Consider the following 21,261-nt stretch of genomic DNA (forward strand, 5'->3'; position numbering starts at 1 on the left):
TGATAAGGAATAGATTTTGCTAGTAGTACCAGGAGATTGACATGCACCATGGCTCTTCACAGCTCACGTAGCTTCAAACATATCTGCTACATCTAGCCAAATCTACCCTAAAAATCCAATCTGCAACAATCTCGTCATTTAGGACAGTGTTTCCCAAACTGTGGTCCGCGGACCCCCAGGGGTCCGTGACACATTCCCAGGGGGTCCGCAGGCAAAAGTTTTAAAAGCACAGAAAAGTTTCTTGTATAATTAGCAGCTTTCCAGCAACAATAAAAGTGTCAAGATAAACCCAGTGATTAATGTACCTGCTAGAGCATGAGGAGAGTTTTGTTTAGTGGCAGCTTTGACTTAACTAATGTAGCATAGAGGGTTAATGTGCCTACTGCAAAGAACGTGTAACATGCATTTTAAAAAGCAACATTTTATGTGCATAGGTTCGTGGTTACTGCTTTTGTCACAGAGATTCTTTTGTTACTGTGCACTTCATAAGTGACCATCGTAATGTAGCAGAGGGACCTATAAACTGTCATCAAAGAGCATCTTGCAAACTGCATGGTACCAGTTAGTAACTTTTGTTTTTTCCCAGTTATTTATTATCCTGATGCTGCTAAAAAGATTTATTTGGGTGGAAATACATTTTTAATGTTAAAGTCAGTGCTAGCCACTGTCTTATGTTCTGAATCCTGAGGGTCCCAGGGACCTCTGCCTGCCCTTAGAAAAAGAAACTAAAAGTTTCATTTTCTTTTTTTTTTTAAATGCATGGTAAATGAGCTGCATTTTTTTTAAACTGCTTTATTTAAAAGCAGTCCCTGGCATGGTGGCCTGCAGAGCCCAGCAGGCACCATACCTAGGAGGGCTGGCATTCCCAATAGGCTCACAAATTACGAGAGGCTCATTAATATTAATGAACCTCGCAATTTGCGACCCCATTGGGAATCCGAAACAGTGTTAAACACACTGTTGTACATTTCGTTTAGCGACTCGCAATTTGCCACTCGCAATGTGTCGCCAATTGTGAGGCGCTAAATGAAATGGTCGTATATCTGGCCCCAAAATCCTTAGGGGCAGATTTACAAGCCCCTTGCGCCTCTTTTACGCGGCCGTTGCGTCCCTTTCGAGATGCAGCGGTGGCGCAAAAGATGCGCCATGGTGCAGGGTATTTACAATGTGACGCATCTGGGAGATGCGCCACGTTGTAAAGCCCTGCGCCAGAAGGAGGCGTTCTGGCGCAGTAACGCCTCCTAAAACTGGCTGTGTGAAATCTACAAGTTTTCACTCAGTCACTTTGGGGCCCATGCTGCGTCGAAACCCTGCGCCTGCTTGAAGCAGGCGTAAGGATTGACCCAGAATTAACAAGATTCAGCCCCCCAGAGCATTGCTGGAGCTGTGTCGCACTTGCGACGGAACTCCCGCAATGCGCCACCATTACGGCACAAATGCGTCATGCATCTATGCTTTTTTGCCCCCCATGATGCGCATGTTTTGTGTGCACACGTGTGTATTTTTTTCGAATTACTGTTTTAATATTTGAAATTTAACTCACACAAATTGCGTGGGGGTCCCCAGCTTCCATTGGTGACTCAATGGGGGTCTTCAGGAGTCAAAAGTTTGGGAACCACTGATTTAGGAGAACAGAATGCTCCATATCTGTTCTTGTGTTGACAAATAAAGGAGTTCATGAAAGGATTTTTCTGTGCTTTGCTACTAGTGACAAAGGCACCAGTGCCCTGATACTCAGTGCAGGACTTTCTAAGACCACTGATGCCTCCTTTGTGCCTTTTCATAAAGCTGGTATCAAGTACTAATCCTGGACAGTGACTTTTTTGCTTTTTGTTATGTCCTCAATGCATATAGTTTAGTAAGAATGTTTTTTTACTAGTTCTTAAACTACATGGTAGACCTTAGGACGAGCCCTAGTTTTTTAGGTCTCGGCTACGCAACGCGCATGTGCTGCATAGGAGGAGACCTTTAGTAATCAATTCCGTTTTTGGCCCAAAAACGTGCATGCGTTGCATTTGCTTTCAATGGCAACGCATGCACATTTGGAGATTCCCTTGCGGGAGCGAGCTTTGAAACCATCTCTTTGTAATTAACAGATGGTTCCTGCTCGCTCCCACAAGGGAAACAGGCGCAGGCCCCCTCCTCTCTCCCCTCCCCCTGCTGCCTCCTCCTCTCCTCGTCATTTTTTTTACTTTTAGTGCGAGGCGCGCACTTTTTTCATATGTGGCACAGGAAAGAGGACATATTAACAAAAGTGTGATTTTGGAAAATAATGAAAACGTGTATGATATTAAGACTCAGAATAGCAGCGGGTACTTGATGTGGCTTCCAGACAGGAAATCCAAGGGGCCTATTTGAGGCTTTCTGTTTTTTGTCAGATCTGCTGCTGTTCCAGCCTCCTTTGCATTCGTTCTAAAAAAAAAAAAGACACACACACTTCAGCGGTGCAGAAGGCTGCGCGGTCTTTTCTGCGGTTCTCTGCGTTAACAATGCAAATGTTGGCAGTGCACCCGAACATGACTGTGCTGCTGAGAGAGGCTTCGCGAAGCAGCTCTGTTGGCGCGCTGCAGCACTGCCTCCCGGGCACCCTTTGGTGTTTGCCAGCCTAGCTTGCTGGCAACACGAGTCTCTGTTCTGTTTACTAACAAAGGCGAGAGCAGGGCAGCCAGCTGCACCCAAGTGTCAGAGTTGTCCCACGCGGCCGGGTCCCTCGTACTCAGGGACTTAGCTCCCATTGGTCCAGCACGCACAGTGACACCGGGACACAGATAGCTGAAGGGCTCATTGGATCCTGAAAATTGCCGTATATTGCTACGTCAGCAACTGAAAAAAGGGGGAATTTTCGTTACTTGCACCATAGCCCATGAAATTCGTTCCTATATTAATGCTCGGATTGGCCCCGCTTGGGGAAAGCTTTATAATACTGGGGCCAACAAGCAGTCATTTTGTAATAAAATGCAACAATAATATTTTTCCTATTTTTCCCTCGAAAAAAAAAGTCTAAAGGCCATATGTATCAACATTCCGTTTTGCGATTCCTAAATAGCGATTTTTAAGGAATCGCTATTTAGAAATCGCAAAATGGTATGTATGCGAAATCAGCTTCTTTTTAGCGATTTCTTAATATTCCTTAATTGCGATTAGCAAATTGCTAAATCGCAAAATGACATGTGTGCGCATATGGCGCACATTATTGCCCTAAGGGCATGTATGAGCGTCACATGGCACCTTTTGTTTTTAAAAAAAATGCTTTTTTTAAAGGAATTCGCAACTTACCACCACCTTGAAGTTGGTAGTAATTTGCGATTCCTTAAGGACAACTAGCAATATTTTTTTGCATCATACATTGCGATTCCTTAAATGCAATCGCAAAATAAGGAATCGCAAATTGTGCGATTCCTTATTTTGTACCACATTTGCCTAATACATACCATATTGGGAATTTGCATTTGCAAAGGCCGAAATTCTGCGAATTTCGGCCTTTGCGAATGCGAATTTCAAGGATACATATGGTCCCTACTCTCTATATTTTCATTAGGGAAAGATAGCGCGTGCACCTTTTGTCCTATGACCAATATCCCACACAATATTACATTTAGACCAAAATTGAGAAAAACTCCGAAATCTGTATTTTCCGCTTTTGGTGCTTGCTGGAGTAGAATTGGGAAACATAGATTTTGGCATGAACGTAGATTCCCCAATATGCTACTTGCAGTTGGAGTAGTAACACACTTACTTTGGCCATGATGACTTTACAGGTTTCACTTCTTATATTGCAACATGTATATAGCGCTTACTTCCCCTGAGTGGGGTCCTGAAGTGCTTGCCTTTGTGGGTAACATGATACACCCTGTAGGGTGTGTGGTTGGAATGGTATTATCTTTGTTTTGATGCTTTGTGGGAAGTGTTTCCATTTTGTGTGTGATGACCACTGAGGTAGTTAGCAAGTTCTGGGACGCAACGCTTAGCAGTGTGATGGGCAAAGAAGTATCGGAGGTAGGCGTACATTTTGTGGTTTTCAGTAAGCCAGTAGTTTTGATTGATCAGCTTTGCAGGTCCCTTTATGGTATTTATGATCACAGTCCAGTGAGCAGGTTATGCACTGGGGTATCAATTCTGAGATATTTTGTATAAAGTTTATGGTGAGCAGGTATACGTAGGAGGGAGAGATGGTGGGGAGATCTGCTAGAATGGACATTCTTACCATCATCCTATATATGATTGTCATTTTGAGATATCAAGAAGTGGTCATAGTTTGTAGGTAGTTGGACCTGCAGTGATAGACTAAATTATGGCCTTCAGTTATGTTATTTTATGTTATATTGATTTTTATAGTACGTTAATCACCAGAGAGTATCCAGGCACTTGGGCAGGTGTGTGGTCCCCAAGGTACTTATACGAAGAGCCAGGTATTCGGCTTCTTACGGAACTCAAGAAATGAGGAAGAGTCTCTGTTGTGTTGAGGGAGGTCATTCCATGTCTTGGAATGTGCGTAACATGGAAGAGCTCTCCAGTTACTCCATGCCTGTTCAGTTTGCGATGAATGGTTTATTGATGGGGACTGGCACATTTCTGGGTGATGCACATGACCTGTAGCAGATCTATCTTATGTGAGTGCAAGAGAGCCCATCAGAATAAGGGAATTACACAGCCTGTATGAGGTATAGTCAGCTGCCTGATTGCTGAATGTTTTGGTTTTTAAAATATATTTTATTGGCATTGACAAATATACATGCAGTGAGATACATATTGCAGCAGTCAGAATAGCTTGTATAGTTCTCGGATACATTAAGCAGTCATTGCGGCATAGTATCTACGGGTATCGCTAAGTTTTATAATAACAGTGTTGGTGCATGCTAGAAGGGTTATGTGGGAATTGACATTACTATATAATACCCAGGCTAGACACAGGCCAGCCCTTCATAACTTACCTGGATATAAGAAAGTTGTGTGCTGATTGGGCTGTTCTATATCGGTGGTCTGTAGATTGCACTTAAAGGTGCGAATATTATTCCAGGTTCTATCCCATAGTTCCAGCATGATATAGTTATCTTGGAAATAGCTACATTTTGAACTCTGATCTGAAGTGTATATGCTCCTGAATGCTTCAAATCTAGGCTGGTAGTAAGTTCAAAAGCATGATTACGGAACTCCGTGCATGTCCACAGAAACCAACAACACAAAAAAAACATGGATTCTAATTTGATGATAAAATTAACATAGAAAAATATTCCTTCCCAACAAGACATTGAGGACTTCTAAGCGGAATCCAACATTTACAAGCATTGGCATAGCCAATAGGTCTTGCCTTTGGGACCTTATAAGTGTTTAGCGATGCAACAGTTGATATTGTTGCACCAAGGATATTGTGCTGGATAACTAAACACTTATAAGGTCCCAAAGGCGAGACCCATTGGCTATGCCAATGCTCGTTTTACCAGTTCTGGAGAATGATAAACAACCCTGGTATGCTTCGTGTCCACCCCTATATAGCTGGAATTACCAGTGACCTCTTTGAGGCCAATCCCTCGTGGGGGCCTTATGTTCCAACCCTTTATGCCCCTTATCTAAGACCACGCATGCTAGCCAGTATGCCTCACTGCAGCATCTGCAGGACTGGCCCCTCCGGGTGTCCCGGTGCTGTAGTTGTCCTTTGCCCATTTGGCCTTAAATTAGCTCTATTGATACAGCCACTCGTCACTGAGGTCACCTAGTCTTCATTCCTACATTTTTTTACTCAGTGTAGGGATCTTCAGTTGAATCTCAAAGTTTAGGGTAGCATGTAGTGCCAGCGACACCTGTGTCCTCCCATATACCTTGTTGCAATCTCTTGAAAATCTTGTGATCTATATATGTGTGTCTGTGGGCCTCCGTTGCTCTGGCAAATCCCTTCAAAATCCAAATCGGAGCCAAAAACCTAACCTGTGGTGAAAAGGTCACTTCCACAAACCCAATGCCCAAATTCTAGACATGGGCAGTGACAAATTCACTACTGCAATTCCTCACAGGCACTGAAGCTTAGTAATGTCTGATGGCACTTCTGCCAAGCACTAGCCCAAGAAAAACACAATCTCCCAGGACTATGGTCCCAAAATAGCCCAATCACAAAAAAAGTGTTCGCATTTTCCTTTTCTCTGTTCCTATTCTGAGTACATCACTACAGTGGTCAACACAGTATTCAGCCTTAGTAGACCGTTTTCTCCCACCCTTCAGAGGTCTCAGTGTGTCTTCTTTCTTCTAGTCTTCCTTTTGCTCATCTTTCTTATTGTCCTGTTCTTGACCGTTTGCCTGTATGTACCGCACCTTGATGCTGCCACTCATAAATGACCGCATGCTGGGTGGAACAGCATGAGGAGCATGCTTTGGTCATACCATGATGTAATGCATCTGGGGCGGCTTGCATCTTCATGGCAACACCATGCATCAGTGTGACCAACGCCAACGGCCATCTTCAGGGGCGTAATGCAAGCGCTTGCGGTGCCGATGTGTTCTTTCCGGGCCTCCTTAACTCTTCATGGGGCCCCCATTCAGTCCAAGACCAATGAACATCTTAATATTTGGCAGACTAAGCGACCCCTCTTTACAGTTTCCTGGGGACCCCATCAATCTGCGTTACACCACTGGCTGTCTTTCAAGCAAATTGAGGTGAGCAGATCTTTCTTTTGCATCATCCAACTGCCAATGACAAGTCCCCACTCCCAATCCCAGGCTGTACCCCACACCCAGGAATATGAGGTCAAACTTGCATTCTATCCCACTGAGCAAGGAAAAGGAAAAGTTTGTGAATTATTTTGAAGGCGGCTCAATATGGATTGCCCTGTAGAAAACAAACGTTGGTACACTCATACCACTGCGTAGCTCCAGAAGAAATTAAGTAACAGAATGAATCACTTTCAGTTATTTTTTTATGAGACAATCCTCAGAGAAGACATCTATTTAGCTTTTAGCATCTCCCTAACAAGCATTATTTAAATAGCTGTCCTCCCTTTAAACGAAAAACTGGTTCCAGTCAACAAGAAGTCTAACTGTATGCTTTCTAGTTCAGCATTCTAGCTGTATTCTAATGTCCTCGATCTTCCATTTTTAAGTATGTTAAATTGGTGTTATAATAGTGTGGAGCATTTCTTATGTATTTTTCGTGGTCCGGTGGATACTCATTTTACTATGATCTTCCTTAATTGTATTTAGCACTGTTAAGTAATTTATCTTTGTATCTCGAGATTATTTTTTAATCCTGAGATTGTCATTGCATGTTGTAATATATTGTAATATGTAATCAATATAATACCCTCTTTTTCATTTCACATGGATCCCTTTCATTGGTCTTTTAAGCTCCACTACCCCTCTTTACATGCAGCCCATGTTTCACCTTGTTTTGGGCTGAGCACACTTCCTTGCAGTCGTTACCCATACGCATGCGCAGTACGTGTCGCTGCTATGCTTCAACTCGCGCGCCTTGGTCCCTCCTGCAGTATTCTGCCATATCTGGGATTTGTCCTTATCAGTAAGCCTATACAGTTACATGCTGAGAGTGCCTTCACTTCACCGTTAATGCACTTGACGTTTTCTTGACCTGTGTAGTATTTTTCTACAGGCTTGTTTTTTCCATGCAGCGTCGGGGCTCTGCTACAAGGGGCGCGTGGATCTGTACTCGGCCCCATTTCTATCTATACTCCATCCCGCAGCGATGCTGTTTTTTTAAGGGGCTGTGGTGACGGTACTTCGGTACTCTGACCCAATGTAAGTGCCATTTTTTCTCCCCTTTCTCACAATTTGCCCTTATCTGTACTTGCCTAAGTTCCCCTTTTATTGTTTTATGTAATTTGCAGACCTTGCTCCCCACGTGAGCCCTAATGCAAACGGATATTGCCTCCTGCAATTACCTTCAGGTTAGCTCAACTGTTCACCTTCCACTCCACTGCCAGCCGGGTTAGGCCCGGGTCCACAATTCTCTTCACACCATTATATGTATTCCAAGGGTAGTCCCTGATTGCGCACTGACCAGCTGATCCGCATGCCTTACATCAGTCTCATTGCCTATACCTTCACTTACTATTCACTGTGTATAGCACTTGATTTCACTGCTCACGCCGGACTATTTCAGCACCGATTCCACTTTGCCTGGCAACTTTGCGGGCTGGAGCATTCTGAAGTCTCACTGACCTTTCAATTATATATGTAATTCACACGGTTGGTTTGTTTCATCGCCCAGTTTTACCTAACCTTCTTTTTCTTTTCTCTTTTTTTTGTTTGTTGTCTCTTCCTCTTGATCTCCCTGTGTTTTTTTCAACCCCCCTTTCCCTTTCCCTTGTTCCCTCCTTCTGGTATCTTCTTGGCCCTGTATGTCCAGGCAACCACTCAGGCAACCTCTCAGGCGTATACTTCTGTGACCCCCCCCCCCATCCTAGTTGGAATCGAAACGTCGTCGACAAATACATCTTGACTCCAATCTGTTTCTTTTGGATTTATGTGGAGCACAAGATGTTCTTTGCGTTGTGACTGTTTTTAATAAGTAACTTGTTGAAGTCACTATGTGTGTAAATGCCGGAGGTCTGGAAATCTGTTGACTTCCAACCCTTTTACCCACTGCACTTTGTTTATGTTTTGCTTTGTTTTCTTTGATTGCTCGTTTAATAAACACATTGGTTTCCATCTGTATAATACCAACACAGGTCTCAATGCAGTTCTGTGTACCATTGCCCTATACATCTTTGGTAGAGACTCCTGTCTCTTAGAATACTGGGCCATACTTAGAATACTGGGCCATGGAAGCAGTGGTTCACTTTAGGAAGAATTTGACACAGCTAGTGCTGTTAGTTTAAACGTTCATCAACCCCATCTTTTGGAAATTCTGGTATATATTTGATATTGAATAATAGAATTACAAAGCTTGGGCCATCATTTTTAGGGTATAGAAAGTATAGAAACCTGTTTTATGGCTAGCAGAATATACACTATTTAAACCATCGGCTACTTCCACTAACGGCCGTACTGTTGAATTGTATTCCTTTTCAGTACTGATGCATTTTATCGTGTTTAATGAAAGTAATGTTTTTGAGCAATTGTGCTCTGTTTTTGCTTAGTTAACATACATGGGATTCAGTCCAGAGGCAGCAAAGGGAGCTCTGCAGCTGTCCAGAGGGAACGTTGAACTGGCAGCACAAACGTTGGTTCACAATCAAGGGGTTCTTGCGCCTGATCTATTAAACATGCTGTCACAATTGCCAGAACAAGGAGAGAGTTCCACAGGTTCCATTGCAGGTAAGGATGGACCTAGCTCTGTCTTTCTGTTAATGTGTCTTTCAGTCCAATAATTGTCTCCAGCTCTCATATTGTACCTCACTCTGCTTGGGGCTTTACCACGATACAATGTGTGTGAGTTTGCAAGCACCTGAGAAAAAGAGGATGCCCTCCCGGCTCCTACACATTACTTTGCCTTCCCCATCTATGACTGGCTAACACATTAATCAACTGTGAACATTCAGCCTGCTGCATTTCCTTCAGTTGCATCTGGAGAGCAGTACATTGCCCAACATACAGTGTTAATTTTGTTTTACATAACTTGAGGCCTTGAGCAGTAAAACTGAAATCAAACACATTTGTGGAATCTATAGTTATCAGACCAAATCTGTTGTGTATTTGGTTACCTGAAACTGTGAGTGCCCTGCAGTCCTAGAGTGACCAGTGCACCAAGATCTAATTGTCTTAGTGCTTTACGAATTTGCACAGTGCTGTGCTTTTAAGGGTAACCAGCAATAGTGGGTGATGGCTGAGAGACATGCGGGGTGAATAGGCAATATTTAACCCCATTTCTTTGCGTAGACTATCCCAGGCAATTGCGGTGAATGTGGTAGTGGCAATAGATCGAGTATATCGTGGGACTAGTATTCCAATCATAGATATGGAAGGTGGATTGGGAGTACTGCGTCCCTTTCTACCACAGTATGGTAAATAGGGTTAAGGCTGATGCCAATATATTGCATGCATATATGTATGTATAGGTATTTATATAGTGCAGATAGATCTGTAAAAGGGGGAGTAGGTGCTACACTCATACTTTTCAGGTTTCCAGATGGAAGCACTGATTAGATTAATGAATGATCCTGGAGATCATGGTACGCAACATCAGGAGACTCTGTAAGCTGAAGCTTCTGTCACTCCTGAATGTGGTGTGGGATTAAGCATGGCTTGTCAAATACTCTTTGGCCTAGGGTTTGAGAGATCGCCTAACAAGACGACTTGTTGTCAACCAGAGAGTAAGATTTTGGCAAATCTTGAAAGTGCTTGTGTTTCTTTTTTTTTATGCCACCTGTGCAAGATCATGCACAAGGAATGATGGAGACAGGCCTCTTTCACTTTTTCTGAGGACGAGACCTCTTGCTCTCTGACTCAGCAACCATTTCCCTTTTAATACTCTCAGTGCCCAGATGGGCAGCAGTAGATCACTGTACAATAATGGCGGTGCTAAGAAACGATACAAGAGTGTATAAATACATTTGTGCTTTTCACATTTGAATTGGACAGTAAATTTGAAAAAAAAATAATTTGCCATTTTAACAAATGGCAGTAAATTTGTATCAGTCATTGCAGAAGAGGCATCACTTAATATTAGTATTTGCTAAAGAAGTCAGTACCCACATGAGGAATGTCTCAAATCTGTTACACCAAGGCACAGTTCACATATTTATGTAAAAACTGTCAAATCTAGTGGCCTGCCGGGTCGCTGCATCCGTAATCAAACCACAGTGAGCACATGATGTTACAGAATAAGGCTTTGCATCTGTATGCCCTTTTAGGTCGGGCAATCCTATCACATAACAGCGTTGAGTAAGTATGTTTTAAAAGGATCCCAGATATCCGTAGGCTTGGACGACCGTGGCATCCGTTCTGCATGTAATTCTTGCTGTTTATTGCAATAGACAAGAACAGACAGCCATTGTTTAAATTTAGGGGATCTGCCTTTTCGACAGTGATAGACACCTGCCATTTATTCAATAGAAGAGCCACTGTGATAAACCCCTTGTGTGGAAATTCTTTCACTATGGGATCCAGCTGAATAGTACACACGGATATGGCAGTCAAGGCACAGGACCATGCTAGATGCAGAAATACTTCTTCCGGTGAGTTGGATTGTGCACAGTTAGAATCTTCTTTGAGGCCAAGCTTCCAGTGTAGCTTTGGAGTGTAACATGCAGTTTGAATGTAGTTTTAATGTATGATGCGCAGTATAGTGCTTGACGAGATCATCCCAGTTTGTGCGCCACCAAACCTCTTCCAAAATCTGCCAGTTCTACCTCCCGGCCCACGCAGGAGTGGTAGTTCTGCCAAAGGCAATTCCTCTTGTGCCCAGTGATATAATGTAGATAATAAGTGACTGGTGGTTTTGGTTCCCTACACTGTTTCCCAAGTAGAGAAAGTTTTAAGTTCAGCAGGGAAATAGGCAGACATTTTTTTGCAGATACTATGCAACCTATAGCATAGAAGCACACCAGGAGATGTGTATGATCTAGTTCCCTTAAATTAGCTTAGTGTGATAAAATTAGCTTCTTCCACCATGTCATGAAACAACAAGAAGTTAGCTTTGGAATTGCCTTCCCTTTATGGGTAACCAGCAATAGTGGTTGATGGCTGAGAGACGTGGGGTGAATAGGCAATATTTAACCTCATTTCTTTGTGTAGACTATCCCAGGCAATTGCGGTGTATGTGGTAGTGGCAATAGATCAAGTATATTGTGGGACTAGTATTCCAATCATAGATGAAAGGTGGATTGGGAGTACAGCGTTCCTTTCTACCACAGTGTGGTAAATAGGCTGATGGCTGATGCCAATATATCGCAAAGTCAGCCTAGGCACATCAGTAGTGTAGTTACAGATTTGGAGCTTCACACCACCTCGTTCCCCACCCCCACGAAAGGCTAATAAAAGAGTCTGCCACCTGACTCTAGGTTGCTTGCCTTCCCAAGCCAGCTGATTAGTTATGTTCTGAGTATTTGGAAAAAGGGAGGAAGAGAGTGGGCTAGGCATGTTCACAAAGTGATAAAGATGCTTCAACATTATTACCATCTTAATTGTCCTGATTCGACCTGCAAGTGAAAGTGGCAATAAAATCTAGTTTTATTGGATCATTCATTTTATCTAGCACTGTGCTATATTTTTTACGCATACCAACTTTCATATCTCAGTTGATCCATATTCCCAGATATTTTATGGAATCTGTACACCCCTCTAATGGGTAGTCGTGTACGAATTTGGCAGTTTTGTCAGTCAGAAGAAAGTTTGTGGATTTATTCCAGTTGATAAAGACTCCTGATAATGTTCCAAATTGAATATATTCGCTTAAGATATTATTGAGATACTCACTTGGATTCCTAATTTATAGTGTCATGTCGTCTATATACAAGGATATTAGAAAATGTATCAGATGGTGTACCAATATGCATACTCAAAAGACAACTGGCTTCAAGGCGCGTGCAAAAAGGATGCGTGAGAAGGGACAACCCTTTAATGCCCCATACTTGATCGCAATAGGTTCAGATAAGATATTGTTGATGCGCACTCTTGTTATTGATGAAGTGTAAAGCAGTCAGATGAAATCCAGAAATAGATGCGGCATACCCATCTGTTGAAAGATTGTGAACAAATATTCCCATTCAAAGTAATCAAACACCTTTGAGGCTTTTAAAACAAATTGCTTTTATATAAAGGTGCCGCAATAGTGCGACAAGGTGTGCAGATTGTGAGCTGTGAGCGGCCCGGAATTAAGCCTGACTGGTCTGGACTCACCAGTTTTTGTATGAGGAGTTTTAAGCAATTAGTAATCAGCTTGGGAAAGATTTTAACATCGTAATTGATTAGAGATTGTGGCCAATATGATTTTCAATGATGATACTGCCTCTCGCATTGATTGTGGGACGATCTGCTACCCCCAAGCCTCCTCAAATGCTGTCTTCATACATGGGGCAATAATATTAATGTATGCTTAATAAAACTCAGCCAGAAATACTCCATTAGACCCTGAACTCTTTATTATTAGTGAGATGACCCCATGACAACTAGGATTTTGTCCAACGTCAATGACTGCATTAGGAATTGACACTGGGCATCACTCAACCATCCCAATGCAATTTCCTCTGAGTACTCTACTATCTGTGTTGGATTTATTGCTCCTGTGGTGGAATATAAGCCTACATAGTAAGTGGAGAATGTATTAAGGGTCTGGATGGTAGCCTTTTGGTGGATGTCATGCACATGTTCAATCTCCGAAACATCCTTAGATGACGATACATTTGACATATTTAAAACGTTTGTACATTTCCCACATATTTACTGTTTAGGCACAGGAGAATTAACTAACTCACAGAATCACATTTTCCGGTTAGTGTTGAAGCCATGATTAGAACTACAGGATTTTGTTGAGAGGTAAAATGTTGCTGAGTCAGCAATCAAGAGGTCTTGTCTCGAAAGAAAGTGAAAGTGGCATGTCTCCACCAGTCCTTGTGTATGAGCTCGCGCTCTCCTGAGGCTTAGGTGGCAAAAAAAAAGGAGGACAAGCACCAAATGACTTTGGTCAAGGCCTCTCCTCTAGTTGACAACCAGATGAGTTCTTGTTAGATCACTCGAATCCTGGGGTAGCTCTAGGACCAGGGGTATTTGGCACTAAATGCTTAATCCCACACCACATCTTGGAGTGATGGAAGCTTTAGCTTTCAGGGATTCACTTGAGTTCCTTACCATTATCTTCAAGATCATGCATTACTCTATTTACTGCTTCCATCTGGAAATCTGGTAAGTGTGGGTGTAGTATCTGCTCCCTATAAAATACCCATATCTTTCATGGCTGCTAGCTAGGTCTGCTTCAGTAGCAACAAATACCCTCCTGTAATGAATGACCTTTTCCGGATGCCTGACAGACTAAATTTGTATTTGCCCTTCATCATCTTCCTGCAGATTACATTAAATACATTTAGCTGTACCTCCCCCCACAATTGTTGTATCCCGACATATTGCCAGATCATATGATGAAATCTCCACTCCTCCACTTGACGTCTCACACTTGTAAACGTTTTCCTATATTCTGTATATTTGATGCCCAATAGTATACCCTGTGCCAATATTAAAATTATATTAACTGAAATATGGAGATGATTATCCCCTATTTGTTCACAACACCTCCTGACAGTCAGGCTACCCAAGGCGACCTTCCTCCTATTATCATGGCTTTGTGAGTTTCTCAAGGTCTCTTAGGAAACACAAGTGCAGTTCTTCGTAGATCGTGGATATGTGTATTGTCTGTAAACATTTCGCCAGCATAGTAGCATCTTTCATAGAGGCTTGGGAGATATCTGAAGGTGTATGGCTCACTGGAGCAAAAGCATGGCTCATTAGTAGGCCCTTGTGAAATTATTATTCAAACTCAACTTATTCTATACCTCTTGAAATATCACGAAATATTCGAGTACATTTTTCATAAAGAATCCTATCACACTGTCCTCTCGTAGCATCAAACCTGTGAGCTTTGTTACCCTTTTGGTGATTTTCCCACCCAGCCCACAAGCATTACCTAATGTTATTTTCCTTACTTATCCTATTGTCAACCAGAACATACTCCACATCTTGATGACAGTCCAAACCCATGACACAAATGGAGCAGTGAATCCCTTGCAGGGTACCAGGATCAGTGGGCACAATGAGCTTGAAAGTAAAGCTAATACATAAGTTGATGTCTGCTCACAGCTGACGTACATGAACATAAAAGGAGAACAGTACAAAAATTGTGGATAGTGACTTATATACCTGACAATAAGACCTAATTATTAGTGTATCAATATAAGATATAATCTGATTAACCCGAGGGGCCAAAGCAATGGAAGACATCAGCCTCTGAAGTTTTTGTTTAGTAATATGAGCAGGTGGGGGGGGGGGGTGTTCTTAAAACATTGGTTTTCAATTCATGTTATTTTTTCCTTTATGTAATCATTCAATTACAATATCAGGTCAGCAAAGTTTCCTACAGGGCTGCCAATCTAGTTTTAATTCCATCTTTGGCAGAAGCAGTGCCACTTTGAATTACCCCACCTCTTGACTGTCTTTAATCTGTATTCGCCCTTCCACAGCATCGACCACCAAGCACTAATCTATGTGCTGCATCGTGCCTGGCTTATCTAATATGGTCCTACAATAGGTAACTTCCTACCTCACTAACCTACAGCACTTCGTCCAAATGGGAATTTGAAGTGAAGACCCCAGAAATTACTCTTCTCCTGTAGAGTGGCTCAGGACTCCCTCCTGATCCCACATGGAATCTCCTGAAGTACTACTTACTAACAACAACATCAAGATCCATTAGTATAGCATTGAACTCAACTCTACCTGAAAATCTCCACTACACATGACATCAATCAATTCAAAACCTGTCTCATTCCTATCTAGAATTGAAGCTACTTCCTAAAACTTTACCCGACAAAAATTGAATTTCTGTTCACTAATAGTCACAAACAATCACAAGTTTGAGTCTGGTTGTCTGGCATGGACTTGGATAAATTAACCCCTTCTGATAGCGACCACAAAATCACTTTGTTTCACCATTGACTCGTCTACTTCAAATATTACATTGCCAAGAAAACCAATCTGCAAGCTTCACCCTGAAAGGCACACTGAAAGTGGCTGCACCTCTCATCAAAGGCATAAAGAATTTTGAGTGTATCATTCCTGCCCGATGGAATTACGCTAAAACCTCCTCCAAGCCTTTATCATTTTCAAAACAAGCTGCCTGGCATACTAGGCAACCAACTAGCATTTTTTCATAACCGTCACACCTGGCAGACAAATTAACCTAAGGTGGCCAGCACCACACTAGAAGCTTCCCTTGCCAATGTTCTATTGCTCTCTATGTTGGGCTAGTCAAAAGGAGTCATGTATCTTATCATTAGACTACATTCGACCCACCCCTGTTCTAAAGACATTCAGATCAGCAATCGCATGCAACAGAGTGATTCATACAGACAATTCTGTGATGTGCTACCTCTATATTTGTTTCCTGAAGAATCATGGTAGATGGACTAGGAACCTGTTGAGGGTAGCTCATACTATATTTTCTTTTCTCATACCAGGTGTATAGACTTCACAGCAATTGACATGCCAGGTATACAAATGAACAGGCTCACACAGTAAGCATAATTCAGTCTGAGACCCTGGAGTGTGATATCACCAGTGATTACCTAAATCACCCTTTTAATGATTGAGAAAAGCTGTAAAAAAATATGTTTGCCAACTTAGGAAAAGCAAAATGTTAAAGACTGCTTACTTTACCATATGTTAGGAACCTAGAGCCAAGAGTAATGCTCTATTTTGGATAGTCATGGATACAGCTATCCACATTCCTTTTAATGTCCTGGCACCAAAGACCTCTCCGGCACAGAAACCTTCATCGTTGAAGTTGATCACCAGCCAAAAGAGTTGAGCCACTGCTCTAAGAGGAAATAAATGTTCAACAGAAGCATTTCGCTATCCATCCACAGATGGGCCAGATTATCCCATGACCACCTAGAATTGTCATACAGCCTCCAAAACGTAAGCTTTCTTTTCAGAAAGCTTTGGATATTGCTCCACCTTTCAAGCAAAGGAAGAGAGTAGAAAAAGACACCAGTCAACTTCCTGCTCCTCCATCACCACCATAGGAAATGCAGGATTCACCCTCTTCAAACTCCTCTCATAAAGAGCCCCTCTACCCTACACTTCACAGGGGTCACCTCTTCCATGCATAGGAGACATAAAGGGGGAGGACCCTATTCCTGTTTCCCTACAGCCAGATCCATGGGGCACTTGCAACGTAGAGCCTCCAGGGGACACTGACCCTGACCTTTACCCAGCTTGCCCATCCCCAAGATGATTCCTCCATATTCCAGGAACTCCTCGGCAGGGCAGCAGCTTACTATAAACTTCCTCTCTAGTCTGACCCAATCGAGGAGGATTTCCTTTTCGAGAACTTCTCCTCTACACAATGCACTACTCAATACCTCCCCATGCTATAGGGTATGTTGTACAACGCAGGTGACATTTTTAAGGATCTATTACGGGCTCCGCCTATTACCCCCTGAGTTTACATAAAATATAAATCCTCCCCATCAGATCCTGTTCATATTCGGGGCCAGCTTCCTCCAGACTTCCTTATAGTTTATATGGCAGGGAAAAGGGCCAACTCCCAAACAACCAGAGACTGGAATCCCCCCCCCCCCCCCCCCCCCCCCCCCCCCCCTGGACGGATATGGAAAGGAAACCTGGGTTAAAATGAAGGAACTCCTTCAGTACCTCCCTGAGGAAAACAGAAAAAGAGGGCATGAGTTTTCTGAGGGGTAATTTGGCTCCATCTAGCCTCTGTGGCTGCTTACCTACAGAATAGGGAACAAATATCCCTTTTCAAAATACCAGTTATCTACCCTTTCATGGAAGGCCTCAAAAGGGTAATCCCTCCTCAGACCCCATCAGCTCCATCATGGAACATCAATATCACACTTGCATGCCTTTGTGGTAAATAAATAAATAATACCCTATTTTTGAATGAATGAATGAATAACAGATAGCTCAATAAATAAGAGTCAAGATTCGAGGTAGTAGGAGTTTTGCAGGTTTAATACAGCAAATACAGGAATAGGATGGCAAGGCCCAGCAGCGCTGCCGGGGTCAGGATCGGGACAAGGGAATAACTTTTTAATAACAGTGCATGAGCATATATACATAACGCAAACACATAGCATTACATTGCAATAGGCGTAGCAGTGGGTGGAGCAATAGGCGTGACGTGTAGCAGTCGCGAAAGATAAGGGTGAAAAGAGGTGTAACAGGGCGTATACATAGACATGTGATGCAAACGTAACAGAATATGTCATGAATGGGGCGGAAACCATGGAGGGGGCTATGAACTCTGTGCTAGGAGCAGAGACTGAAGTCTGGAGAGTCAGGGCGACATGTACCTAAACAGTATCTAGTATCTGATGTTTAGAGAACATGTTGATATAAACTAGAAGTCAGGAGGGGAAAGGCTAACTTGATTCTAAGACTGGACCATGCATTATTCTACATGTAGTGCGTGATGGAGAATATTAAATGACCATTAAATGCAGTATTTCTCTAACGTGGAGACGTGAAGGCTAGACAATGACGGAAACTATTGATGCGATTCAGTAGCTTTAGGAATGCAGAGAAGGAGGACTGAACTGATAACTGGAATCATAACATATTCTTGGCAGACTCAGAGGCAGAGCCAGGGTGAGCCGGGCACTGCGAGGCAGGAAGTAAGTGAAGGGTCGAGGATACAGGTGGGGGCTGTATCGCTCCTCAGCGAGGCTTCAGGAGACAGGAGCCGAATCTGGTGTCCAGGCCCTTTTGAGGCCTAGAAACGGGGACTTTATAATGGAATAACGTGCACACTGAGAAACGTGGCAACGTAACTTTACATAGGCCTGATATTCGTAGTATTCACGAGAACTGGAAACTGGCATACTAGAGGTGGACACAACTGTAATTGCGTCATTAATCGAACATAGGGAATGCATATGCATATTTAATCATGCACACATAACATATGATGGATGACACGTAGGGACACAGAACATGGCAAAATTTACTTTTCCACATTCCCTCCTTGTCACTACGTTTCCATCAGGAAACATCAATATTCATGATACCATCTATCATTTCATACAGTATCATTTGCTCGTCTCGAATTATCCTGGAACGGGATTTAGAACGGGGCTTGGGACTAGGAATACAAGAGGTAGCACAGATGCCGCAAATCGCAGGGCCACATTGTATACAGAGGCAGCAGCTGAATATGATCGCTACTGCAATACCTAGAAAGGACAAGACTTTCCATCCCCAGGCGGAAATTATATTCCAGAACCAACCGGACCATGTCCAGGTGCCTGGATCTTGGTGTAACAGATGGGCAATTTTATGGAGTCTGGTTATAGCTGAATAAACAGACGGCGCGTTATTTGGAATGAAAATGCAGCAACTAGATCCGATGACTCTACAGGCCCCGCCCCTATCGGCCAGTATGACGTCAAGGACGAGACGATTTTGCAAAACGACAAATCTCATAGCAGATTGCTCTTCGGTTAAGTTACCTAGAGCAGAGGCAGTCTCATTTACTACAGCTTCGAGGGTTCTGGTTAACCTACGGATTAGCTTACTATTCTGGATAGGTCCTATAAAGAAAAAGAAACCTCTATTGAAATCTGTATACTGTTCTAGAGCAGTTTCAGTATAATCGACAATGGGGGACTCCCTTCTATGTTTAATGTGTACTAGATGTGTGTTTCTATGATAATCAGGTGGGGCTAGGAAAACTGGTGGCAGTAGGAAGGCAATGTAACAGGTTCCCTCCCAATCGAGGGGCAGACGAACATATGCAGTTTGACCACAAATAAAATAAGAATGACGTGAAGCTTTGAAAATAGATTTCCCACTGTCACTATACTTGACAATAGTAGTACAATCACTATGTCCTACATGTACGGAACCATTATTTCGGACACATAATTCGCCTTTAACTGGTAGTACTGAAATAGCAGGTAAGTCTGGAGTAGTATCAGACTGAACATTCAGGACCATGAAATTCGAAGAATAGTTACCTAAATTATAAACTTCATTTTCTAGATCTAACCCGGTTCTGTGGGGGAGACCTTGCTTGTCTGGAAAACATGTACTGTTAAGAAAAGACATATCTGTTGAGGATGACGTTAACGTGGACCATGCTCCACACGAACCATTATGTGAAAAAGGATAAGGAAAAAGTGGCAGAACTCCCTTCGGTATCTGGAAAGGGGGGAGTCGACCACACACCCAACAATTAGTGGCATTGCTGGTCTGATGTGAGTAATGTAACATGCGGATGAAAGAATTATTTTTCATAGCGAGGCGGTAAGAGAGTTCATGAGGAGGCAGATCACTAAACGTGTGCTCTACTGTAGCATTAGCAGACTTATTTACATGAAGAACTGGGAAATACAAGAAAAATGCATAACTGGTGCAGGAAATCATAATGCTGAGAAATAATATGAAACATAGAAAAACGATACATCGAATTGAGTTTTGACTAACTCTCTCACTATGGGGGTCTATTTTATACATGTCAGAAACAGTCTAACCGTTTCACCTAGGGGAGGACTTAGACAATCAAACTGGCTGACTTATTTTACTAGACCGGAGTTTCAACTTATACTCCTGTTGCGGAGTTTTCTCTAACAGGGGAGGGTTTGTAGCAATGTCTTTTGCGGGACAGTCCTTGAGAACAATATTTTGGCAATCCTTCAAATCCTGGGAAATGTTCTTTGAGACGGGTTTCAGTCCATAAAACTTCTTTATATGTGAAAGGTGCACCCAGCCTTTGCGACCCTCCAACTTCACGGCTGTACGGGTGGCGAGGAGGACCTGTCGGGGCTCCTTCCAGCGTGGCTCCAGCGGACTTGAGCGGTCAAAATTGCGAACCAAGACCATGGATCCTGGAACGATTTCATGCGGTGCCACCTCGGTATTGTCTGGAAATGCGGCGGCAACCTGTGAACGACAAGAGTTGAGGGCAGACATCAAGGAAGCTAGGTAATCTGTCAGCATATTACTTGAAACATCGGTAATACTTCGGGGTCTAGGAGTACCCCACATGTTAGGGGGGCGGCCGAAAACGACCTCATACGGGGACAGACCTGATCTGGAATGTGCGACCATGCGCATATAAAATAAAGCGACTGGCAGAGCTACTAGCCAGTCCACACCTTTCTCTTTACATACTTTTGCAATACGGATTTTCAGAGTCTGGTTATGTCTCTCTACGAGACCGGCTGCTTCAGGATGGCGTACACAATGAAACTTCCACTGGTACCCCAACAAAAGGGAAACATGCTTCATTAACTCAGATGAGAATGGCTGGCCGTTGTCAGAATATACGACTCTAGGGAGTCCATAACGGGGGAAGAACTCACGAACCAACTGCTTGGCAGTGGTCGCGGCTGTGTAATCTGGGACTGGATATGCTTCTGTCCACCTGGACAAAGCGCATACAACTACAAGGACATACTTGAAACCTCGACATCGTTCCATCTGAATATAATCCATCTGGAGGACTTCAAAAGGGTGGTCAGGAGGCTGGAATCCACCTTGTTCCACCGGGACACTTTTACCTGGATTAAACTGACAACATATCATACAGGTACGGACTTTCTGCTTGGCTGCAGCTCGTAAATGCTTGTTGAACCAAATGTTCTG

General features: G+C 42.9%; 1 protein-coding gene across 2 annotated transcripts in view; it reads left to right on the plus strand.

The window, feature by feature from the left end:
* NUB1 (negative regulator of ubiquitin like proteins 1) overlaps nucleotides 1-21,261 on the plus strand; it is a 310,162-nt gene that overhangs the window by 276,620 nt on the left and 12,281 nt on the right. For both annotated transcript variants that reach the window (XM_078663212.1, XM_078663213.1), the window contains exon 14: nucleotides 9,084-9,261. In XM_078663212.1, coding sequence (XP_078519338.1) covers nucleotides 9,084-9,261 — 178 coding nt within the window. The remainder of the gene's footprint in view (nucleotides 1-9,083; nucleotides 9,262-21,261) is intronic.

The sequence above is a fragment of the Lissotriton helveticus genome, chromosome 10 (genome assembly GCF_964261635.1).
Source record: "Lissotriton helveticus chromosome 10, aLisHel1.1, whole genome shotgun sequence".
Classification (NCBI taxonomy): Eukaryota; Metazoa; Chordata; class Amphibia; order Caudata; family Salamandridae; genus Lissotriton; species Lissotriton helveticus.